At 34.7% G+C, this 27,039-nt stretch overlaps 1 protein-coding gene across 2 annotated transcripts in view; it reads right to left on the bottom strand.

Annotated features, from left to right (window-relative positions):
* Positions 1–27,039, bottom strand: part of GRID2 (glutamate ionotropic receptor delta type subunit 2) — a 1,875,262-nt gene that overhangs the window by 1,444,836 nt on the left and 403,387 nt on the right. For both annotated transcript variants that reach the window (XM_043971982.1, XM_043971983.1), the window contains one exon: positions 5,865–6,020. In XM_043971982.1, coding sequence (XP_043827917.1) covers positions 5,865–6,020 — 156 coding nt within the window. The remainder of the gene's footprint in view (positions 1–5,864; positions 6,021–27,039) is intronic.

Genomic DNA, 27,039 nt, shown 5'->3' with positions numbered 1-27,039 from the left:
TGCATCCTAAAATTCAGCACAAAAGAAATCATGAACAATGATATAGATTCAATATAAAATGTAGTGGCAGATTTTTTGCCAACCAGAAGTACAGGCTTTCCACTCTTCTATTCATTTCTAGGGGAGACAAAATTAATTGAGAGGTTGAAAAAATTGTAAGGGACATGGCAAAACGGAAATGGGGAGTGGGAAAGCTCAACTTCAGCTTCCTTTAGCATTTTGTTGGAAAGGCAGTCTCTAAAAGGGAAACTGAGTACAGTTTATCAATGGAATGTTTTACCAAAAGTCAAAATGGATGTCTAACCTTTCCTCAAAGTGTAGTTTCTCATGATGGAGATTAAAAATATAAATGCACACAATATGCATATATATATATACACATATTGAAACATATGTACACATTGGTACACAAGAATGTATACAGACATTTATGAATATATAGACATATGTGTGTACATATATACATGTGCATTAGTTTACTGGGACTATTGAAAAAGGATTTCCATCTGGAAAAAGGACCTACTTTTGGATCAGAAATACCAATTCCAATCAATATTCTAAGAGCAAACAAACCCTTCTTATATGAGGAAGAGATATTGAGATTTTTTTCCTAATCAAGAGGCATAATATGTTAGGACTTTGAATTTTTAAATAATCTATATTTAATACCAATAATATAAAGAAAAAGAAAGTTTTCAAAACCCACTCTTCCTCTTCTGGGAAAAAGGTAGTACCTAAAATGAAGTCTCAAATACCAGAAACTAAAAATTAATCAAGACTCTATAACCTCAAGCTCAAATGAACCATGTCTGGAAGCAACTAGTGTTATTTTAAGAGCAGCAAAGCACCTTGAAATACTGTTCAGATGGGTCACAGAAAGGGGAAAAGCAGAAACAACATATAAACTATACTCTTGAAAAAGACAACTCCACACAATGATCATGGGGAGCAATTCCAGAAGGAACCACAGTTTGGGAATCTTCAAGATACCAGTGGCTCTGCATTGAAAGAGGCATGAGTTATTCCTTCATTAATGACCACTGTCCACATTTGTTCCTTATGTGTACAACTCCAATTTTTGTCCTAAGCATGTGTTCCTTACATGTATATTTTTACACTTGCAATACAGTGTGTTGATAGATCATTGAACTTCGTGTCCAGAAAATCTGTGTTTAAGTCTAGAAGATAGGTTTGAATCTTGCCTAAGAAATTTACTAGTTATGTGGATTTTCTGCTCAAGTCACTTAAGTTCTCTAACAGTTTCTTCAATGGAAAAATAAACAATTTGGGGTTCATTGATCTCTAAGATCTCTTTAATCTCTAAATCTGTAATAAAAATCCAGCAATATATCACAAAGAAAATATGTTATAACCATGTAGGATTTACACCATGAATGCAGGGTGTCTATCTAAAACAATCAGCAAGCATTATGTGTAATGGGGATAACCTGAAAGCCTCCCAATAAGATTGATGATGAACTAAGGATGTCCATTAACACCAGTATTATTTAATACTATATTAAAAATTCTAGCTATAAAAATAAGAAAAAGAAATGAAAGGAATAAAAATAGTCAATGAGGAAACAAAAATATCACTATCTGCAAATGATATAATGATATACATAGAGAATCCTAGAGAATAAAGTAAAAATTAATGGAAACAATTAACAACTTCAGCAATGCTGCAGAATTTACAATAAACTCACATAAATCATTAGCATTTCTATATATTATCAAGAAACTGAAGCAGTGAGAGATAGAAAGAGAAATTCCATTTAAAATAATTGCAGACGATTAAAAATACTTGGGATTCTACCTGCCAATACAAACCCACAAACTATATGAAGATAATTAAAAAACAATTTTCGAGGCAGCTAGATGGCACAGTGGATAGAGCACCGGCCCTGGATTCAGGAGTACCTGAGTTCAAATCTGGCCTCAGACATTTAATAGCTGTGTGACCCTAGGCAAGTCACTTAACCCCAATTGCCTCACTAAAATAAAACAAAACAAAACAAAACAATTTTCACAGAAATGAAGTCAAATCCAAATAATTGGAGAAATGTCAACTGTTCATGAGTAGGCTGAGCCAAAAAAAATAAAAATTAAATTCTACATAAATTAATCTTACTATTGAGTGTCATACAAATCAAACTACCAAAATTATTTTGCAGTTACAAAAAATAATAGTGAAATTCATCTGGAAAGACAAAATGTCAAGAATATTATAGGAATAGATAAACCATTGAAGGAATGTGGCTTAGTCATTCCATACCTCAAACTGCATTACAAAGTGATAATCATGAAAACAATTTGGTACTGGATAAGAAGTAGAGAGGTGGATCACTGGATTAGGCGCATAATGCATAATGTAGTAAGTGACCAACTGATCCAGTATTTGATAAATCCAAAGGTCCAAGCTTTTAGAGCAAGAACTCACTAGCTGACAAAAATGGCTGTGAATAAAGAAAACTAATTTGTCACTTTTTTTAAAATTTTTTTTAGTGAGGCAATTAGGGTTAAGTGACTTGCCCAGGGTCACACAGCTAGTAAGTGTTATGTGTTTGAGGACAGATTTGAACTCAGGTACTCCTGACTCCAGGGGCAGTGGTCTATCCATTGCGCCACCTAGCTGCCCAAGAAAACTAGTTTGGAAGAAACTAGGAATAGAGCAACATTTCACACCATATAACAAGATAAGGTCAAAATGGGTACATAATTCATATCACAATCAAATTAAAGGAGCATGAAAAATTTAGCTATCAGCATTATTATTATGGGAAAATTAAAACCAATACAGTATTATGGGATGTAAAATTAATAATTTGGATTGCATTAAATTTAAAAAAAATGCATAAATTAAAACAATGCAGCTAAGATTTGAAGGAAAGCAGGAAACTGGGGTGGGGTGGAGATTTTCAGCAAGTCTCTGATAAGGGACTTATTTCTCGAATATAGAGAGAACTGAATCAAATTTACAAGAATAATAGTAATTCCCTAATTAATAAATGAAAAAGCAGTTTATAGATGAAGGAATCAAAGTTGTCTTTAGTCATGTAAAAAACTGCACTAAATCTCCATTGACTAGAGAAATTGCAAATTAAAAACTACTTAGATACCTCAAACCTACCAGATTGGCTAACATGACAGAAGTTTAAATGGCAAATTCTGGAAAGAATGGGCAAAAATAGGGACACAAATGCACTCTTGGTAGCACTGGAACTGGTTTAACAATTCTGGAGAACAATGTGTGACTGTGCCCCAAGGACTATTAAAACTATGAATATCCTTTGACCCAACAATACCACCACTAGGTCTGTAACCCAGAGAAATCAAAGGGGGGGGGGGGGAAGGACATATAAAAATATTTCTAGCAGTTCTTTTTGTGTTGGCAAGGCATTTAAAATTGAGAAAGGACTGAAGAGGTTGTGGTATATGATTCTGTTTGAATGTTATTGTGATATAAGAAATAAAGAGGGAGATGGTGCCAGAAAATCCTCCAAAAAAAGGAAACCCTGTATGAATTGATGCCGAGAGAAAACCAGGAGATCATTGTCCGCAGTAATAGCAATATCATAATGATGATAAACTATTAAAGACTTAGCTACTGTGATCACTGCAATGATCAAGACAATTAGAAAGACTAATGATGAAAAATGCTATCCACCTCCAGAGAAAGAAGTGAAGAACTCTGAGAGCAAAATGAAGTATAATTTTTCAATTTATTTTTCCTGTCTTTTTTTTTCGACATGCTTAAAATGGAAATTTGTTTTCCATGTTTTCTCATGTATAATTGATAACATATGACTTCCCTGAACAATCAGAGTGGGAAGGGCTTGAAAGAGGGACAGAATTCAAAATGCAATTTTTAAAGGATATTTAAAAGGAAAAGTAAATTTTTAAAAAGAAAAGAAAAAATATCTGTAGGCAAAATTGTACTGGAACCCACTCGAACCTGCAGGGAATAGCTTTTTTTAAAATTTTAGTTAATCAACAAACAAATTGTGACTTCATTTGTTGATTTGATGGTCACTTAGGATTAAGTAAACGATAGAGAAATGTTTTTTAAAAAAGATTAAATTTAAGAGTGTATTGAACATGCAATCTTTTATTTATTTATTTTTTTTGCACCCCGGAGAACTGGTTTTTAGACATTTACTAGCTCATATCTATGTACGTCTTTCTTATTGAACTCCTGGGGGAAAAAAGAAGAAGTATTTTTGCTTCCAGAAAATAGACTGCAGGAGAATAGCTAAAGTTAATCACAAAATAGAATAAAATCATCTTCCTGTTCTAAATCACAGAATTAAATCTCCTAGGAAAAAATCCTTACATAAGATAATTTCTTTTGCTTTTTAAATTGTTCTCCCTTCCTCCCTATGCCTGACTTCCTTGCTTCTTCATCCTGGACTTATCTAATAAGGTTGCCTTTTAAAAAACATATTTGACTTTCTAAAAAACATATTTAAACATAGATTAAGGTATATAGTTACCCAGAAGACAATTGAATAGACAAATAAAAAGTTTTCTCTTTCCTTATCCCACTCCCATTTCTAACAATTTCAGACAATATTAAGAAAAGAAAAAAATACTAGAGGTTGAAAATTAAATAAAGACATATTTTATAGAACAATTTTTCCTAATTATTATACTCCTCTTTTAAAGAGCTTCATTTTGTATTTTAAATAGAATTTGAAATGGATGTATAAAAATGTATATTCCAATATGACTTCCTGAAGTAATTTTTACCAATGAAAATTACATCATATTACCATAAAACTAACATATTCACTTGGAAATTATATTTAAAAGCCACCCTTTCTATATAAAAAGGTTTGTTTTTTCCAATTACCTAAACAAATATGGTGTTAAAAACATTTCACTGAACTTAGCAATGAAATACTTTTGCCACTCCAGTGTTCTGATTGATAACATTTATTATTGTAAATACACATTGATTAATTCTAATAAGGATCGTATTACAAGTTATTTGCTGAGAAGGCAAATGTAAAGTGTATGAGATTTTTTTGAAAGAAAGTTTGAGTTTCCCTTGCTCTTGTCATATTGAATTAGAAACATCTTTTTTCAAAACATTATTATATTTAAAGCAAAACATATCATGTTGTCTGACACAAGTCTTCAAAATTAGTTAAAACCACACCTATACTATTAGTTAACATTACCTAGCTTATTTTTGCCTTACTTTTCCGGGATTAATTAGTTGACTATGCTTTAAAAAATCGTGAGTATACACGTATTTTTCGATGACCTTCAAATCAGCATCTATATTGATACCAAGAATAATTCTAATGTAACACAATAAAATAATTTATATTTCAATTATTTTGTACCTGTGTAAAGTGGGCATTCACTTTAAATGATGAATATTAATTTTCATTGGACATATATATGCATTTGTAAAACAATTAGATACTTCAGAATTACAGAATTAAATTAGTGTCCAACAATTTTCTAGCAATGGTATACAAGTCCCTAGAGCAAATGAAATATAATCACAACCACATGTTGGCAGGAAATTCAAAGAAACTCAAGTCAAAGACAAGATACACGCATCTCTAATGCATCCTTTGCACTTTTAATAAACATCAGGAAGACCATTAAAATCCCTTATTCTTTTCCCTTACAATCAAGAAAGCAAGTTCCCACACCCTAGCCTACCAGGAGTGGTTCACATGACTAAACTTTTATAAAATAGCCAGTTTGAAACAAAGTATTACAAAGATCATCAACCAAATATACAATGACATGCAAATTAGGGAGATAGCTAAGTACTCTTTATAAATAAAATATTTTCACCCTTGGACTTCATTAAAAGGCAGTCGTGACCTTTGCATGGACCTTACCTTCTTGAACTGCTTGAAAGGGGTTGTTGCCATCCACAAATGTCACAGAAAAAGTGATTTTCTCTGTCTGTAAGATCTCCTCATTCTGGTTGAGATCAGCAACTGCCATGCGGAATACCTCATCATCCTTTTTGGCAGATTCATCAAAAATTGCTCCTGGAAAGAAATGATTACTGCTATTAAAAAACAGTACAAATAATCTGTCATGGCCTTTGGAAAAATGCCAAGGCTTCTGTCTTGTATTGGAGAAACTTGCATTTCCACTTAAAGGGTATCCTTTATTTATGACAGGAATGAACCCTCTTCTGAGTACAATGATAGTGTTAACTTCATTCCACTAGAAGTGATGAATAGCACATCAGCCTGATATTGCAGAGACAACATAGGAATTCAATGTAATAAGCTGAGGATATTTTTTTTGAGATGAAGTGGCTTACAGTTCAGCTTTCTGTTATCCTGGCATATGTCAGGGATTCTGTATTTTACAAGATTTTATTTCATTTTGTTTTGTTTTTCCCTAATTTTAAGGCAGTATGAGAGGGGAAAAAAGAGAAATCACCAACGTGTGTGTGTGTGTGTGTGTGTGTGTGTGTGTGTGTGTGTGTGTGTGTGTGTGAGAAAAGAGACTTCATGGGTTTCCTTGCTATTACTTCTCACTAATGGATCTATAGATACCAACGTTTCTTGCTTCATTCAGTTGGCATTAGACTTAAAATACAACTATAAAAAAAAAATCCCAGCACTTTCTCCCCCATAGAACTACCTGCAAAAACATTGCTGTACTTGTATTTTTAGTGTTCAAATCATTACCTGAGAAGTGTCAGGATGTATAAAATATCCTTCAAAATATTTGCTAGAGATATGTAAGTTTGGTGGGGCAATTGTCTCTTTACTTATCTGAAATGCTGATGGATGAAATAATGATCCTATTAGAGAACATTTACTACTGAATGGGTGAAATAGATGGGTAATAATGTTAACTCCTCCAGCATCTAAAAAGAGGATACTCAGACCCAGAACAAATCAATATTAAGATTCTCTTGATATAAATGAATTAATAATCTTAGTTTCAATGACAGTGAATCTTAAACCTTTCTCCTTCATGATAGGCAGAGAAAATAAATTGATGTTAGCTAGTACAAAAATGAATTGATTTAATTAAATTTGTTCATATAAAATAGCATGCAAAATTCAATATTAAAAAGAAAACAGCTTCCAGAAGCATGTTGATTAAGACAATTGAGAAAATATTATCTATTTCATAAAGACGTTCACTGCTGCTTAAATTCTTAGGTGAAACTTTTTTTTTTATCTGAAATAGATTACTTGCTCCAGAAATCAGTTATGTCTTTAAATTCTTCCATTAAAGTTACACTCTGGTGCCTTATTGTGGTATAGATGTTATCATCCATCAGTCAACACTAATTTATTTTTAAATATTTTTCAATTGCAGTTTTTTTTCCTCCCTGCCCAAAGGGTGGGGGGTATGTCCTTGTAACAAAGATGCAGTCCGCCCAAACAAATGTCCTACATTAACCATTTCCAAAACACGTGCACCTCAATCTGTACTTTGAGTTGATTACCTCTCTTTTAGGAGGTATATAGCATGTTTCATCATAGGTCCTCTAAGATCATACCAACAAGCATTCATTAAGTGCTTACTATGTGCCAAGTACTTTACAAAGTTTGAGGGATTCAGAGAAAGGCAAACATATTTTCCCTGACCTTTAGGTAATATTTTTTTTTTTTGCTGGGCAATGAGGGTTAAGTGACTTACCGAGGGTCACACAGCTAGTAAGTGTCAATTGTCTGAGGCCGGATTTGAACTCAGGTCCTCCTGAATTCAGGGCCGGTGCTTTATCCACTGTGCCACCTAGATACCCCCCAGAGATAATAACATTCTAAAGGGGGACACCATGTAAACAACTATGTACTTTCGAGATAATGAGTATAATGAAAGATAATCTCAGAGGGAAAGGAATAGGAAATGCCTCCTGCAGAAGGTTGGCATTTGAACTGAATCTTGAAGGAAGCCAGAGAAGCTACATCATTGATGAGAAGGGGGAGTATTCCAGGTGAAGGAAACAACTAATGAAAAGGCATAGAACTGGCAAAGTCAAGGTCACTGAATCATAAATAACATGGAATAGAGTAAATGTAAGACCACTGAAAAGGCAAGAAGTTGTGAAGGACAGGACTTTAAAAACTAAACACAGGCCCTTGATATTTTACACTGGAGGTAATTGGAAGGAAATGGAGTTTATGGAGTAGGGCAGATGACATGGGCAGAACTGTGTTTTAGGAAGATCACTTTCTCAACTTAGTGGAGGATGGATTGGAGTGTTGAGATATAAGACCAATTAGAAGGCTGTACAATGGTGTAGACATGAGGTGATGAGGGTCTCCACAATCCTCACAGCTGTGTAAGTGAAGAGACAAGGATGAACACAAAAGATGCTGTGAAGGTAGAAAAGGACAAGAATGACAACAGTTTGGATATATGACATGATTTAGAGTGAGTAATAAAAGATGAGAGTGAGGTTGTGAACATAGTTGTGAGCAATAGTGAGCACTAAGACAGTGACATCTTCAATATAAATAGGAAAGTTGAGAAGAAAGGAATGTTAGGGAGGGAAAGATTAAAAAAAAAAGATTCTACTTTGGAAATCCTGAACTTAAGATGTTAAGAATATATCCAATTCTAGATGTTTAGAAGGCAGTTGGTGATTCAAGAATGGGGCTCAGGCAGAAAAAGGAGAACATGGTACACAGTAACAGCAGTACAATGAGCACCTGTGAATGGCTTAGCTATTTCTCAGCAATACAAGGATCCAAGATATTCAGAAATGACTCATAATGAAAAATGCTATCTACTTCCAGAGAAAGAACTGATGGAGTCTGAATGCAGACTAAAGCATGTTATTTTTCCTTTCCTTTATTTCTTTATTCTTCTTTGGGTTCAATTTTTCTTCCATAAAATGACTAAGATGGAAATATATTTTACATAATTGCACATGTATATACCTCTATCAAATTGCTTTCTATCTTGGATGGTGGCAGGGAGGAAGGGAGAAGATTTGGAACTCAAAATTTTGTTTAATGTGTGTTAAAATTTGTTTTATGTGTAATTGTGGGAAATAAAATGATATTTGAGAGAATTGTGAGGCTCAGGAAAGAAGATACAATGATATTTACAGATCTGGGAATTATGTGAATAGTTATTATAAATGACTGACCCTGCGGGATTTGATCAAATCATCAATAAGATAAGTAAGATATTATAGAGAGAAAACAGAGAAGACCCCAGGACAGAGTGTTGGCGAACACTCATGGTTACTATGCAGGACCAAGATGAAGATCTACCAAACATCTAGGAATAGTGAGAGAAATAGGAAGGAAGAAGATCATGAAATTGCTATATTATGAATACCTAGAGAAGAGCAAAAGTTCAGGAGGTAAAAGTTGGTCCACAATGCTACATAGTTTTCAAGAAGATAAAGAGGCTAGAAGAAGAGGCTAACCATAATTTGACAATTAAGAGATAACTGGAAGCTTTGGAGAGACCAGTTTAATTTCAGCAATGCATCCAGAAATAAGAATGCAAGATGTTTGGAAGAGTTCAAAGAAAGGAAATGGTGGAGTCTAGGACAGACACCATTCTCAAGAAATTTACATGAAGGGGAGGACAGATATGTGTCAGTCCCTCCTCTCATGGAGCATACATTCTATATGGGAATTAGTTGGGATTGTGGGATAAAGTTAGCCTTTTTCCTTCCTACTTTCCTCCCTCTTTCCTTTGCTCCTCCTTCTCTCCCTCCTTTCCTCCTTCCTTCTTTCCCTCCCAATGGAAATATTTCTAAACAATAGAAGAAAGTAACCGGGGGAGAGGGAGGAGAAGAGATTCAAAATTAGAGAGTAAGGATGATAAAAGTGTGTGCTACCTATATAATATGTATGGGAGGTGGGGAGAGCGATTGAGAATATATCTCTAGAATCCCATCCAAGTTATTCTAAGGACACTGTGATTCTTATTTTAAGGGGTGAAGAAGAAGGGGCCTGAAGCATGATGAATGAGAGCTATTACCTTTTTGTTGCAATGAATATTGTTGGTATAGAGGCACAATTGATTTAGAACCAAAAAAAAAAAATGAACTTTCCTATATATACTAACTAAAGAAGGAATATAAAAACATTGGCTTAGCTTATTGATACCAAGCTCCAGTTCCACAAAAGAGACTATCACAGTGAGTAGGACATAAGTAAATGCATTCATCTAAGCAAAGTTACTGGATATCAGAGGAGTTATATAGATTAGAATAGGTCAGAAAATACAGAGACTAAATTGAGTTCTCCCTATTGCATAGTAGTAGGAGGTACAATGCTCTGGAGCCAGGATGACCTGAGTTTATATTCAGTCTCAGACACTCACCAGCTGTGTGACCCTAAACAAGTCACTTTGCCTCAGTTTCCTCATTGTAAAATGAAGATAATAATAATAATAATAATAATAATACCTAACTCTTGTCCCCGCCCCCCAAAGTTCTGTGAGGATTAAAGGGCAAAATAATTTTAAAGCACTCAACACAATACCTGGTACATAGTAAATCACACCATAGTAAGTGTGTGTGTGTGTGTGTGGGGGGGGTTAAATTGGAAGAGTGAAGAATCTCAGTTTAATCAACAGAAAGATCCTGATTTAAAAAAAATCCCTGCAGTCTCTAGGGAGGGAAAATGGAAATCAGGGACATGGTGAGTAGCTGGATTCCCAATATGTATCTGCAAGAGTCTTTTTTTTTTCTTTTTCCTGAAGCTATTACCAAAGAGAAGGGGGACGCTAGATCGTTGAGTGAGAGGTTATAATTTTGCCTTAGCACCCAAAAGCCATTCTCCACAGGAATTTCCAGAGCAAAATAAATCAAATTCTCACTGGAAAAGCCAAGAAAATTCACAGTTGAGTCCTTTTTGTTTTTGTTTTTCTTGTGTGTGTGTGTGTGTGTGTGTGTGTGTGTGTGTGTGTGTGTGTGTGTATGAGAAAATTGGGGTTAAGTGACTTGCCCAGGGTCACACAGCTAGTAAGTGTTAAGTGTCTGATATAAAATTTGAACGCAGGTCCTCCCAAATCCAGGGCTGGTGCTCTATCCACTGCACCACCTAGCTGCCCTGAGTCCTTTTTCTAACACAAAGCAACTTAGGACGTTAGACAGAGAGGTCTGTACTAGCAGAATAGAGGCTGCCCAGGAGCATAGTGCAGAAGCATCAGAGTAACAATAGGCAGAAGAGATATTAAGCTGCAGTGGTAAGGAAAAGTATTAGGAGGGTAAGGATACTGAACACCTATGCAGAAGTCTCCAGGGGACTGCTGTATTCACACTTGGAGCAGGAACGAATGGTATTTTTTCACCTCTTCTGCCTATTACCCAGTTCCTGTTCACAGTGCAAGAGAACAAAACCAAGGGGCAACCTTGCACTAAAACTAAAAAACATTCCAGTGAGTTAACAAGTGAGTCAAGCAGTAGTCTATGGGAACACAATGACACAGAAGCCAACAGGAACAAACTACATACAGAATTTGCAGAGTGGATATCAGGACAGCCATGAACAATTCTCTTTCTAGATTATACCACTTTGGAAGTACCAAAAACTTCCATACCTCTAAACTGAACTATGAAAGTAGCAAATGGACACAAAATAGATCAGGTCAAGCTAACTGTTCAGACCTGAGCAGATGCCAACAGTAAGACATAGTCTGAATTAGTCCAGAAAAATGAGCAAATGAGGGAGAGAGAGAGAGAGGGAAAGAGAGAGGGAGAGGGGGAGAGAGAGAGAGAGAGAGAGAGACAGACAGACAGACAGACAGACAGACCCAAAAAACTACTATACTGCCAAGGAAGCTCAATACACAAATACAGAAGAAGACAAAGACTTCCAAAGAATTCAAGGAAGAGATTTTTATAAAAAGCTAAATAAGACTTTTTTTAAATCAAAAGAGTAAATAAGGAATAAGAGGATAAGAGAAGAAGATAAGGTAACAGGATAAGATGAAAAAAGAGAAAGAGAAGGAAAATAATGAGTAAAAGTAAGATGGAGTGAAATGGGCAAATAGCCAATTATAACTTTGAATGGGAATGGGAAATAAATTGGGGAATGGTTGAACAGGTTGTGATATATGATTGTGATGGAATACAACTGTGGTATAAGAACTAATGAGCTCAATGATTTTAGAAAAACATGCATGAAATAATGAAGAGTGAAATTAGCAGAACCAAGAGAATACTGCATATAGTAACAGCAATATTGTTTTAGAATGACTTTAAGCAATGTCATTTTGACTATTATAAAGACTCAAGTTAACTATAAAGGACATATGAAGAAAGATGCTATTTGCATCCAGAGAAAGAACTGATAAATAGAATATGTATAGAATAATTTTATACACATATACACATATACATATGCATACATGCACACACACATACACACATATTAGTGTCTAATGGTAGTTGCCGCTAGGGCATGGGAAAAGAAAGGAAAACAAGATTTGGGGGCAGCTTAGTGGCAAGTGGATAAAGTACTGACCCTGGATTCAGTAGTACCTGAGTTCAAATCCGCCCTCAGATACTTGATACTAGCTGTGTGACCCTGGGCAAGTCACTTAACCCCCAATGCCCCGCAAGAAAAAAGAAAGAAAGAAAAACAAGATATTCACATGATATTTTTGTTGTATATTTGAAAGGGACAACAAGTTTTGCAGTTTCATGTATAATCACATTTTTTGTGTATTATGGAAATACTTTAATTCCATAAATTAAGAATAAAATTTTAAAATGGAGAAATCCAACAAGTATTAGAGAAAAATGTAAAAAGAAATAAAGCTTTGTTAAAAACAAGAAAAAAGAATATAGTTTAGTAAAAAGAAAAGAAAATAACTCCTTCAAAATTAGAATTTACCAAATGGTAGAAGTACAAAACCTCACATAAGAAAATAACTCCTTAAAAATTAGATTTGGAAAGAAATAATTCTGGTGTGGAGCCAAAATGTCAAAATAAAAGCAGGGACTCACCTGAGCTGTCCCAAATTCCCTTGCAAACAAGATTAAAATAATGCCTCAAAGCAAACTCTAAAGTGGTAGATAAAGGATAAGGTGAAACAATTCATCCACCTGAGACAACTTAGAAGAGCTGTAGGAAATTTCTGTCTCACTAGAGTGAGAGCATTCTGGCAGAGACCACTCCAGTGTATCCCATGCCCTGGCAAGGTAGCAGTAAGCTTTTGGGGCTACTGATTCTGTGGCTGCAGAGTGGGCTTCTAAAGCTTTCAGCCTAAAGATGGTAAGGGGGTCAGACAACTGGTCACAATCAATTACATGGGACACTTTTCTGGCATTGGGTAGAGAACTTTGTTCCATTGCCCATACTTGGTCCTTTTTCAGAGTCCTAGCAGATCAGAACTTGTAGCCATGAAAGAGAGGGAAGATATGTGTGTGTGTGTGTGTGTGTGTGTGTGTGTGTGTATTTACCCCATTCTACATCTCACTCTTCCTTTCTCCCAATGCATCCTTCTTTCTCACCCCTTAATTATCTTACATAATGGAGTAAATTATCTTACAGAACAGAGGTGTGAAAGAGTTTTTTTACAGTATAGTGGAATAGAGGGGGTAATGGACAATATTTAAACTTTACCCTCAAAGAGAGACTAAAAACCACACTCAGTTGGGTATAGAAAATGATCTTATCCTGTGGGGAAGTAGGAGAGGAAAAGGATAAGGGAGGAATCTTTTAGGAAGGAGGATAGATTGGGAGAGGTAGTAGTCAGAAGCAAAATGTATTAGATGAAGGATAGAGTGAAAGAAGAGAGAGATAAGGATAAACAGGGTGGAGGGAAGTAGGATGAGGATAAATATAAACTTTTTAATAATAATTATGAATTGGAAGAACTTGCCCATAAAATGGAAGTCTATAGCAAGGTGGATTACAAGATTTAGATTCCCCGCCCCCCCCCCGCCAAAAAAAAGGGAAGAGAGTGATAACATAAGGAAGTTAAGAGAGGATGAAATAGTTTACCTTTAGATCTATGGATAAGGGAAGCACATATGGTCAAATAAAAGATAGAGAGCATTATGGGATATAAAATGGATAATTTTGATTACATTAAACTAAAACATTTTGCAAAAAACAATGCAGCTAATATCAAAAATAAAGCAGAAAACTAAGAAAAAATAGTGTGTCTCTGACAAAGGCCTCATTTATCAAATTTATAGAAAACTGAATCAAATGTATAAAAATACAAGTTATTCTATATTAATGAATGTTAAAGTATATGAATAGGCAGTTTTTAGATGAAGAACTCAAAGCTATCTATAGTCATATGAAAAATGTTATAAATCACTATTTATCAGAAAAATGCAAATTAAAACAACTCTGAAATATTACCTCATAATTATCAATTTGGCTAATAAGACAGAAAAGAAAAATGAAAAATGTTGAAGGAGATGTGGGAAAATTGGGACACTAATGTATTGTTGGTGAAGTTGTGAATTGATATAAAAATTCTGGAGAGCAATTTGGAACTATGCACAAAGGGCTATAAAACTGCATACCATTTGATACTGCAATACCACTACTAGAGCTGTACATATATATAAATATTTGTGTGTTTATACATACATACAAAAATATTTATAGCAGGTCTTTTGTATTGGCAAAGAATTGAAAAGTGAAAGGATGCCCATCAATTGTAGAATGGCTAAACAAGTTGTGGTATATGATTGTGACGGAATACTATTGTGCTATAAGAAATGATGAACAAAATGCTTTCAGAAAAAACCTGGGGAGATTTACATGAACTGAGTCAAAGTGAAAGGACAGAACCACAAGAACACTGTACACAGTAACAGCAATATTGTACAATGATTGTGAATAACTTAGCTATTCTCAGCAATACCATGATCTAAAGCAATTGTGAAGGATCTATGATGAAAAATTCCAATCAACTCCAGAGAACGTCTGAATGCAGAATGAAGCATACTTTTCACCCAACTTTATTTTTCCTAGGTCTTTTTTTATGTTTTCTTTCACAAAAAGCCTAACATGGAACTATGTTTTATACGAATGTCATATATAACCCATATCAATTTGCTTGCCTTCTCAAGGTGGGGAGAGGGGAAGGAGGGGAAAAGAATTTGGAATGCAAAAAAAAAAAATGTATGTAAAATGGTTTTTATAGGTAATCTGAAAAATATTAAAATAAAAATTAGAATTTATCAAGTAGTAGCTAATGACTATATAAGACATCAAGAATGAATATAACAAAGCCAAAACACTGGAAAAAATGTGTATTTGTTTTACATATTTTTCTATTTATTTTTCATTAAAATGCTCCTTGAAACAAGGACAATTTTCTTCTTGTTACTAAAATAAGTATCTTGCACATAGAAATTGCTTAATGAATGTTTGTTGAAGTTAATTGGAATAAATCATCTGAAAGGTGTATCTTTCCATAATCATATTTTAGGCTATTTAACATAAATGATACTGATATTTGTCAGACTTTTGCTTCATTTAATTGATATGATTTTTAAAATTTTTATGTTAATTGTGCAAATTATTTTCCTAATGTTAAGCCATCCTTGCATCCTTATCACAAAACCAACTAGATAATAGTGAGAATATTTTGGCTATAGTAATAATGTAGTCTGCTAACAAAATAACTGACGCCATTTTTTTTCAGTTATAAATCAAAATTGCCCAGGTTTCTTAGAAGGAGAGGGCAAAGTAGAAATTCAAATAACTCACTAATCACTTCCTAAAAGAAATTTCAAGGTAAAAATACCCAGAAATTTTTATAACCAAAATCCAGAATTCCCAGGTCAAGGAACAGCCAGAAAGAGAAAACTGAAATATAATGTAGCAACAGACAGGATCACACAGGATTTAAAAGCTCCCATTATAAAGGAGCCAAAGACTTGTAATTAAAAAAAGCAACCCAGAAGTTAGAATTAAATCCAAGAATAACACATACAAAAACATGTAAAACAAATACATATTAATTTGGTGGGGAAAAACATTAATTGGGAGAAGAGGAAATTCCTCATGAAGGAGATAGTGCTAGAGCCAAAGCTTGAAGGGAACTAAAATTAGACTTGTCTTTCACTATATACCTTCAATGAAGAACCTTCCAAGTTGTGAAGGTCAAGACAGAGAACCTTTCTAACATGGACTAGCCTCTGTAAAGGAAAAGAAGTAGGAGACGAAACACATGTACCCCAAACAGCAAGGAGTTGAAATCACTATAGAAAGATAAATGGGTACTGGAGTGAATGAGGCCTTTCAATAGCAAAAGATGAATTGTGTTTATGATTTCCTGAAGTTATTTTGAGAAAAGGAATGGCATTTTCAATTTTATATTTTAAGACTAGAAGTTGTGTGGAAGATGAATTAGAGAAGGGAGAGATTAGTATCAGAGAGACTGGTAGGCTCAGAGAATCAATTGGAGTGGTATAGGTGAGAGCTGATGGGGCTTGAACAAGAGTAATAACTATGTAAGAAGAAAGAAGGGGATAGATAGAAGCAAAATATTTTGTGGATTCAGAAATACACAAACACACAATACACACATAAGTATATGTATGTATATATTTATATGTATATGTGTATATATGTACATATATGTGTGTTTATGTATATTGTACACACACACATAGTATTAACAGCAGAGAACTTAAAGGTATAAACATCACCAAAGAAGAAAAGAAGTATGCTTATTTAGATATGATGTCACAATTTGCTTAAATAATACCAGATAATTAGTGACAAAACTAATTGAGATGATAAGGCTTCAGTAAAATAAACCCATAAACATAATATCTGTATACAGTACTAATAAAAAGGCAAAAAGATAGTAAAGAGTTATATTGAGTTCCATTCAAAATAGCTACTATATATATATATATATGTATATATATATATATATATATATATATACACACACATATGTGTGTATATGGTAATTTACAAAGATACAGCCAGCACGTATGTAAATTCAATAAAATAAAGACAAACAAATGGAGAGACATTCATTGTTTATTGTTGGCTAATTCAATGAAATAAAAATAACACTACTATAAAGTCCACAACCCTTTCTCCTCTTAGATACACTACTCCTATGACATTCAGGATACTGTTCTCATTCAATTGTCTTCCTACTTGTCTGACTGCTCCTTCTCAGCATGCTTTATTGGACACTTATCTATCTCCTCCATGGGACATCTCATCTGCTCCCATGGTTTCAATTATCACCTCTATGAAGACGACTCCCAAATGTTCATTTTCCCACATTTCCAACTGCTTACTGAATATCTTCACTTGAATGTCTCATCTCAAACAGCTGTCCAAAAGCAATCTCTTCTTCCCCGCTAGTCCCTCCTATTTTCCAAATATTTTTCAACTGATACTTTCAATCACCCATATTTGAAACCCTAGAATTGTCTTAAGTCTTGCCCTTTCATACACCTTGCACAGTCTGTTGCCACATTCCTTCAATTATATCTCTACAATATGTTGCTTATCCATTCCTTTCTCTCCATTCATACTGCTACCACCCTAATTCAGGCACTCATCACTTTTCACCTGCACCATAGTAAGATTCTTATAATCAGTCTCCTTCCATCAATCTCTTAATTCCTCAATCTATCACATAAAACTCAAATTAATCTTCCTAATTCTGATCATTCCACTACCTTAAAAAATAAAACCCAAGACTTTCATACATATTGTCTCTGGGATAAAATATAAGCCCTCAGCCTTACGTTTAAGGTCTCCTGATATGTCTTCCCAAAGTAGGCAAGTCTGCGATGCAGTGGGCCTGGAGACAGGAAAACCTCAGTTCAAATTTAGTCATAGACATTTAGTTGTGTGACTCTGGGCATGTCACTTAACCTCTATTTCCTTGAGTTTCCTCAACTATAAGCTATAAAATCACATTTGATCCATAGAATAACCCTGTGAGATAACAATTCATATGTCACAGGGTTACCATATAGATCTAATGAGATAATATTTTTAAAACATTCAGCTCAACACCTGGCACATAATATACTCTAAAGAAATTATTCTTGTCTTCAGCACTTTTTCAAATTAATACCCTTCATCTGTTCTATGTTCTAGCCAAACTGAAGGACTCCCTATTCCCTTAGCTTCTTCTACCACATCCTGGCTCCTTGCACTTTACTTTCATGGGTTACTGTCCATGCCTAGAATGTACTCTCCCATTTCTGCCTTTCAGAATCCCATAATCCTTGGTTTTCTTCAAAGCTTTTCTTTGGTTACCATTCCTTGATCCCTTTTCTCACAGTGAATGTATTCTCTTCACTCTATTTTCCTAGAACCCTTATCTGAATCTTGTGTTTTACTCTCAATAAACACTATCTGCTAGCAGGGCTCTGGAATTCCATGGTAGCCTCCCACTCTGATGAAAGAAAATTAAGACTATTGTGCTGATAACATAGCTAATATATGTGTGTGTGTGTGAGGCAATTGGGGTTAAGTGACTTGCCAAGGGTCACACAGCTAGTAAATGTCAAGTGTCTGAGGCTGGATTTCAACTCAGGTCCTACTGAATCCAGGGCCGGTGCTCTATCCACTGCACCACCTGGCTGCACAATAGCTAATATATCTTAAGCCAAGAAAATTCCATTTAATGCTATTTTGTTGACACTAAACAAAAAAAAATTACAATTGATATAAAGGTCTATCTGCTCAACCAAACAATGTAGTTGATCATTAAACAAAGAAACAAACAAAATACTTAACATGTTTGCTCTCTCTTACCCTCTGAAAAAAATTACTTCAGTAATTCATCAATAGAGTATATGGCATTTAAAAATCCATTCCCACTACCAAACTTTGAGAGGTATTTTCCCATGTTAGAATGTTTGTCTTAGATGGTAAGATGGGGATGAAACAGAGAGATAGGACTAAAGAACTACCCAAATAATTATGCCAATTACATAACTGTAATTATCAATGTTCTTTTTTTTTAGGATATACCATTCTAAATCAGCATATAAAGATAAGACCACATGAAAGCTATGTCTATTCTAATTATCCCTTCTCACCACCCCATTCCTACACACACCTTAGAGGAACCTTCACCAATATATTCTATTTGAAATGAAGTGTTTATCAAACATGGCTACACTTTCTTTCCCTACATGCAAGGAAAGAATCCCAGCTTCCTACCAGGGATTGCAAAGAGGACAAGAAAACTAGGCTGAAGCAAGTCTTGAGGTAGAATCTCAGGTTACCAGAGTGCAGAGAATGTTTCAAAATAAACATAAGCTTTGCATCAATCATAGAGGTGAAAGGCAGGTTTCTGAGAAACTTGAAATAAGTTCTTTTATGTTAAATATCAACTTATTCAGGAAGTTTAAGAAATTTCACCCAAATAAACCATTTTTTATTTGTTCAGTATATTTTTTATAGAAATTGAATTATAGCTGTCATACAAAAACACTTCTATTTGGAATATTAAATGAAGGGTTCAGGAACATAAGTGCATTAATTTTCCTAAAAGAAAAAAAATGACAAAAATGATTGTCTTTTTATTATTTTTTCCTTATATGTATTACCAACTTTGTGCACATATATGTACAAATGGCATATTGAAAATAAAATTTAAGCAAATGTTCATAAATAAAGAATAGGTATTGGGAAATTATGAGTAGGTATATATTTTTATCATAAAGAATGAACTTTTTAAAGTTGCAATTTCATTAAAAAGTGTCTAATCTGTTAAAATAGTTTACAAGGCTACAATGAATAGCTTTGTGAAATTCAATCTTATAAACTCACATTGCCAGAAATGAGTATAATAAACTAAGGAGACCTTGGTTTAAATAAAATTGACAATGACAAAAGAAAAGGAGATATGATACCTTCCCATTATTTAACAATTTAAATTTGTACTATAGCCATGAAATATAGTTGGTATGTATATATGCATATGCATCTATGAATTCAGAAACTTTTGGTGTGTTTTTTCTTTTGCCTGCCTTTCTTTTGTCTATTTTTGGGTAGTAATATAGTTATTGGACAACTTGTGGCAACTGAAAAATGAGCATGTGCAAAAACCATATACCACTGATCACTTATATTTAACACAACTTAGAGAGAATATTAAAAAGCCAATCAGGATAAAAGTGATAACAAGTGCTAATTTCTACTAAATAGAATAGTAGAACTTGAGACTTGGCCAGGACATTCCAACCTGTCCCTCTTCAGAAATCCCTTCAGCTGTATCCCTGATAAGTAGTTATTCAGCCTCTGTTTTGAAGACCTACAAAGAAGAGGAATTCATCACCTCCCAAGGCTGTCCATTTCACTTTTATACAAGTGGATAAAGTCTAATAATTTTCTGAATGAGTGTTTCTGATACTTGAAAACAAAAATAATGTTCCTGCTCAGTCTTCCCATATCAAGAAGTACCTTCATAACATGTAGGTCATTAAATGGAACAAAATTCCAGCTATGGGAAGAAAATTAGTGAAGTCATAGAAGAAACAGAAAACAGCATGTGTTTGTGTGTGTGCAGCATATAGTTATGTGTATGTGTGTTCATGAGTGTGTATGTGTGTGTGGTAGGGGCAGGACAGGTAATATGATCCATAATCCACTGTTATGGTGAATGTATGGACTACCTGAATTTGATGGAGCTGCCTTATTATCCAAAAGGATTTTATGAAAACCTGGATTAATAAGAGCAAAATGCCCTTTGAATAAACTCCAAACTTAACCCATATAGCTAGCAGATAAGTCCCTATCTTCTGACTTCTTTCCCCAGGATACTAAGTCCCAATCTTGTTAAAAACATCTGGCCATCTTTGTCTTTGCCAAACCCCAGTTTGGGGGGGAATCATATAATCCTATCATAATGTTTCCTTTAAGTAGAACTATCAAATTGCTCTTTCCTACATTTTTGTTATAACTGAAATTGTTAAAATAATTTGAATTATGTCCATTCTTGTTATAATATTTGCCTTTGGGTTTATTTGTATCATGCTACTGAAACAGATAACACTGTAACCAGTAAGCAAAGAAAACATATACCCTCAAAAAGAGGGAGTCTTCGAGCTCCGTCTTTGGAAGGGGTCTCCGCATGATTTCATAACTGCTTGTTCTTGGGACAAATACACTAGTAATACGTTTTTCCTGTCTCTGATCTGGTTTTTCCTGTAGAAGACATTATAAAAACAATTTCTCTGATCTGTTTTGTTTTGTTTTATTTTCTGTAGAAGACAGGAATAAAAACAAAATTTCATACCACTAAGTAAGAAGATTGGCTTAACTGAGGTATCATGTTGAGGACTGTAGGAAAAATATTATACAGAGTCCTAGAAACTAGACAGGAGGATTCTTCTATGTTATAGGCAGAAAAGAAATGATCAGAAATAGCAAAATCACAGAATTGGAGTGATGGGAGAAACTTTAACCTGTACTTGATGAGGAAAACATTTGATAATGTCTCTGACAAGTAGTTTTCTGTCCTCCACTTGAACATTGTCAGGGATAAGAAATCCAGAGACTAGAAAGCACGGAACAAAAATGGATAACAGGTCATTTTTAAATGAGATAATTCAGGTGCTAGGAAGAAAAATAACTGCTCTTGCTGAATTCAAGTATCCCAGCTCAGAGAAAATATAGCTTTGAGTTCTGGGGGAAAAAAGTGACAGAGGTACTCAGATAGAACACTGAGCTTTAGAGGTACTGGAGAATTAGAGAACTGAAAATGTTTTCTTGATTTTTAAAAAGATTAAAATAATGGAATTATCACACTATAAGTCAGTAACTTATCATTGATTCCTAAGACAAATTTAGAACATATTATAAACATGTTGATCAGTCAACATCTAGAAAAGGAAATAGTAATCACAAAGAAGCATCATGGCTCTATCAAGATCACTAAACTGGTAGATGAAAAGAATGCTGTATGAAAAGAATGCTGTAATGTTTCCCAAGATTGAAACAAAACATTTGATAAAGTTTTTGATTATTTTTTAGGCTTATATGTACTAGACAAAAATTACATTTAAGATGGATTCATAATTTTAGAATTTCTTGATTCAAGATAGAGCACCCACCCTGGAGTCAGGAGGAGCTGAGTTCAAATCTAACCTCAGACACTTGACACCTACTAGCTGTGTGACCCTGGACAAGTCACTTAACCCTCATTGCCCTGCAAAAATTTTTTTAAAAATTATTTCTTGATTCAAGGAATAGTTATTAATGACTCATATTGACTGGGCAGGAGGCCTCCAGTGAAATGTCCCAGGGATCTACAATGGTCCTTGCTCTATGTAAAATTTTTATCAATGATTTACATAAATTAATAAATAATATCCTTACCAAATCTATAAGTGTTCCAAATCTAGGAGGGAGAGCTAACTTACAGGATGACAAAATAAAATGAAATGGAAAGGCTAAAAATTGGACTGAATTTAATCGATGTAAATCTAAAGTTTCATATTTGGATTAAAGGAAAACTGATTTCACAAATTCAAGATGGGCCAGGTGAAACAGCAGTTTTTCTGAAGAAAATATCCTGGTGTTTTAGTGACCTGAAAGCTTATTATGAGTCAAAAATATGATATGATAACCCTGAAAGCTAATGCAAATTTAGGCTACATTACTAAGAAAATGCCTAGCTTCCAGGAATAAAGAAGGGATAGTCTCTGTAATCTGCTTCTATCAGCATAAATGTGAATCATTGTGTTCAGTTCAGAGTAAAGTATTTTAGAAAAAGCCCTGCTAGGCCAGGGTGTACAGAAGGCAACTGGAATGATGAAAGGACTTAAGTTGATAACATAAAAAGAACAATGAAAGGAAATGGGGATGATCCAGCATAGAAAAGAAGGCTTCTGGGTGGAGACAAGTGGGGATGGAGGATGGGAGGTCAAAAAAGAAGCTACATTCCAAGTATTTGAAAGGGAGTCATTAAAAATGAGAGGAAATAGAATTGTGACTTTGGTTCCAGAGAGCAGGGATACGAATCAGCTTGATGTGTGTCCATGTGTATGTGCTGAGCATAAGGGAGAAGGAAAAACCATTTTAACAATTAGAGAAATTCTTACGTGAGGTCTTCAACAAGAAACCAGATTGGGGCAGCTAGGTGGTGCAGTGGACAAAGCACTGACCCTGAATTGAGGAGGACCTGAGTTCAAATCTGGCCTCAGGCACTTGAAGCTTACTAGCTGTGTGACCCTGGGCAAGTCACTTAACCCTCATTGGCCTGCTCAAAAAAGAAGAAACCACATTAGTACTTGTTTGATGAGTTTTAGTGTTTGTTTATTTTTCCTTTTCCCTTCTATGTGTTGTGCTAGATATTTGATCCCTTCCAATTCTGAAGTACTGAAACCTATTTCTTTCTTGGGCAGCCCCTTCAAATACTTAGCGACTCTTATTGAGATCAGCCTCTTTGTGAATTCAACCCACTGACCCCAGTTCTACTTTATGAGACAAAGAACTAGTCTGTCCTCTGGAGCCAAACCAAACAAATCCTTTGTCTACATGAGTGTTCTTCAAATGCTTAAAGGTAGCTGTCATGTCCCTCTTATGTTTTATCTAGGATGAACGTGTCCAGCTCTTTCGATCACTCCTTATATGACATGGATTCAAGTTTGTTCATCATCTTGTTCTATACAAACATTTTTCCATTGGATTTATCAAAAATGAATTTGAATATATTCTGTATCAAACTCACTGATTATAAATCAACAAAAGATTAAAGTTTTAGTACATAAATACACAAGCCTACATATAGGATAAAGGCTACTTTCACATAGAAGTGATTTACTGCGTCTTAGAAGCATCCCCTTTATTAGCTCAGGAGGTTGAGAGAGAAAGAAAAAAAAAGTACAACCTGCTGCCTTGGGGCAATTTATTGGTCACAGTAGGATTTACAGATCTGCAGAGCTATTCAAAATTGTTAAATCATCATCTTTCTTTGCTGTTTTAGATGGTGCTATTCACAAGTGGGTTTTTTCCTTTAATTCTAATGGTGTACTGTGCATACACATTAGCTGCACTGTGTGCAAATATCCAAATCAAGGGATCTATACTTCTTCGCAATTACACCTGGAATTCCCATTACTGTCAGTGGAAATTATGCATGCATTTCAGAAAGAGGCTAGATTCTCAAAGGCTTCATAAATAATATGCCAATCAGGTTCCTTCTTTGTTTCTATCAAAAATATCTAACATTTCTATCAGATCTCTGGATCTTAAACATTTTTACCACCCTTCTAAACTTCAGTCAAAATGAGGGTGCTTATCAAGTGATAGCAAATTTTACTTTTCTATTTATAATCTCTAATTAACCTAATGAAAAAGTCTGGTGACAAGGAATTCCATTAGAATAAAGGTTTCTATGACAGACGCATTTCATCATTCCAGGAGTGGATTATAAACTCTTTGAGGTAAGGGATCTTGTCTTATGTGCACATCATAGTTACCTCAGAACAAAGAACAGTGCCTTCGACACAGTCCCTGCTTGATTAATATTTGTTGCTTTTGTATGTGCTAGAACCATACTTTGCAGCCCATATTACAATTAATAATCTGCAAGGATAATCTCATAATGAAAATATTTTAAGATGTAGTTTTGTGTAGAGTGTGGCCTGAAAAACCTGGGTTGACGTCCTAGACACACTCTTTGTGTGACCCTGGACAATTCACTTAACTTGGACATCATTTGGTAAAACTCTTTAAAATTTTAGATTGTAAAGAAGGTACAGACCTGAAATGGTAAAGGGAGTTTCCTCCCTGGGAATTCTTCATACCAATGACCTCACAGGTACATTCACTACCCCTACATAAGTGTTATTTGGTTCTGGCTCACACAAAAAACATTCTCTATAGCAAACGTAGTAAAGCAGTAAGTATGAAATATTTTGGAATGACTACTGAACTAGAGGTAGGTGATAATTCTGGAGATTTTCCATGAAACCTTAGAGAAAGTATTAACCTCTCTGATTACTAGCTTCCACTTTTGTAAAATAAGGATATTGATGTTGCCCCACTAGCTGCACAGGTGTGGGATTACATTCAATAAGTGGTTTGGAATTTTTCAAAATCACATCATTATTAAGTGATGTCCTGATCTCTTACTGGGTAAGGAAGGTAGGGTATTTTCACAGTTATTTTGTCCAATTATCCCAAAGTACGTAGTTTTGAACTCACCTTGCCTAATTTTTTCAGACCTCACATATGCCAACTAGGATATCAAATGAACATTAAAAGGTTCTTATATCCTGGAACTTGGACTATTTCTGTCCTGGGGAAAGGTCAGTCTGTTAGTTCACAAGTGTTTACCATGGATAAAGCATTTGCTAAGATTTCAAAGAAAAGCAAAAACAGTCCCTATATAAACAAGATACACACATATATGTATATATGTATGTGTATTATATTCGTACTCATGTATAATATGTATATATATTATATAGGTTATATCTATATCACATAGGCATTATATGTATATATGTGTATATATATATACATATATATATACAAGATATAAAAATAATATATAGAAGCAGACAGTCAAACAGACAGGCAGATAGATATAGTAAAAATAAAGTGATCTGAGGGGAATTTCCAGAGGTAGTGTGTAGACCAGGAAGGTTCTTGAATGAGTTTGGATTTGAGCTGTCTTCAAGGAAACCAGAGGGAAGATTAAGGAAGAAGAACAATCCATGTGTGGGGAACTACCAACAAAAAAGCCTTCATGAAGAAGGGAGGAAGAGGAATGACATATGTAAAGAACAGCAAAGAGGCCAAGGTCTCTGGATTGCATAGCATGTGGAGATGAATAAAATGTGTGCAGTGAAAAGGCTTTCAAGGCCAAACAGAGGAATTTATATTTGATCCTGCATGTAATAGCAAACTAGTGGAGCTTATTGAATAGGGAGGTGACATAATATCAGACCTGACATTTAGGAAGAAAGTGAATACCCTGAACACATCTTACTTTTCACTTGTTAATTTGCTGTAAAAGTATGTACTCAGTTCTTTTATTTTGGTTCCAACAAAGTATTCATTTAACCTCTTCTAACTAAATATTATAAAGAAATATCATTACAACCAAGTGATATGAATGTTCCATAAAATCTTTACTAAGATTTATACTGATATGATCAAAATTGATTTGTTTATCATGGCTTATTCCTTCCTGCTTTATCATAGTAAGTAGAACTAGGGGACAGCTAGGTGGTGCAGTGGATAAAGCACCAGCCCTGGTTTCAGGAGGACCTGAGTTCAAATCCAGCCTCAGACACTTGACACTTACTAGCTGTGTGACCCTGGGCAAGTCACTTAACCCTCATTGCCCTACCAAAAATAAGTAAATAGAACTAATTGTGCCTTAGATGTTTTCTTCTTGGAAAGATACTACAATTATTTGCACTATGTGTAACTCACAAAAGGCAGCATCATGTGGTAGGTGGAGAGCTGGCATCAGAGTTGGGAAGATACGGGTTCTAATCCCACCACTGACACATTCTGGCTGCGCGACCTGAGCAAATCATTTAACCTGTGTCAACTCCAGTTTCCTCATCCACAAAGAGTTGTAGGGTACAAATGACAATATAGAGCAAGTGTTTTGCCAACCATGAAGCACTATAGAAATGCTAGCTATTAGCTATTTAAAATGAAAAATAACCAATTTCAATCCATTACCATAATAAAGAGACCACAAAAGACTAAAAAATATTTAAGCAAGCAAAGAATCAATCCTGCCAAGCTGATGGATAGGACAGCATCAGTATAACATATAAACTCACTTGTAAAATATTTTGACAAAGGAGCGTAGAGGATATTCCTACATTTAAAAAAAAAAACCCTAGAAAAAATAAAACCCCATGCCCCACCTTCCCCATAACTTGTAGTGTTTAAGGCACTCTACAGGGCTGCATGCATTCAGAGCCTGAGGCTTGTCAATAGCTCTGTCAGAATAGGCATCCTTAACATCCGGATTATCTGACTTGGGATAGTGGTATAGTCAGAAACCATTCCTGGACTTTTCTCCCTGAGGAGAGTCTGTTCTTCCAATATTGGTGAGAACATTTCAAGCAAATAATTATTTATCAGGATTACTTCTAGCTACATTGTATTCTCAAATTCCAGT

The sequence above is a fragment of the Dromiciops gliroides genome, chromosome 6, assembly GCF_019393635.1.
Source record: "Dromiciops gliroides isolate mDroGli1 chromosome 6, mDroGli1.pri, whole genome shotgun sequence".
Classification (NCBI taxonomy): domain Eukaryota; kingdom Metazoa; phylum Chordata; class Mammalia; order Microbiotheria; family Microbiotheriidae; genus Dromiciops; species Dromiciops gliroides.
Note: the sequence above shows the minus strand (reverse complement) of the source record. Positions and strands in the feature narration are given on the sequence as shown.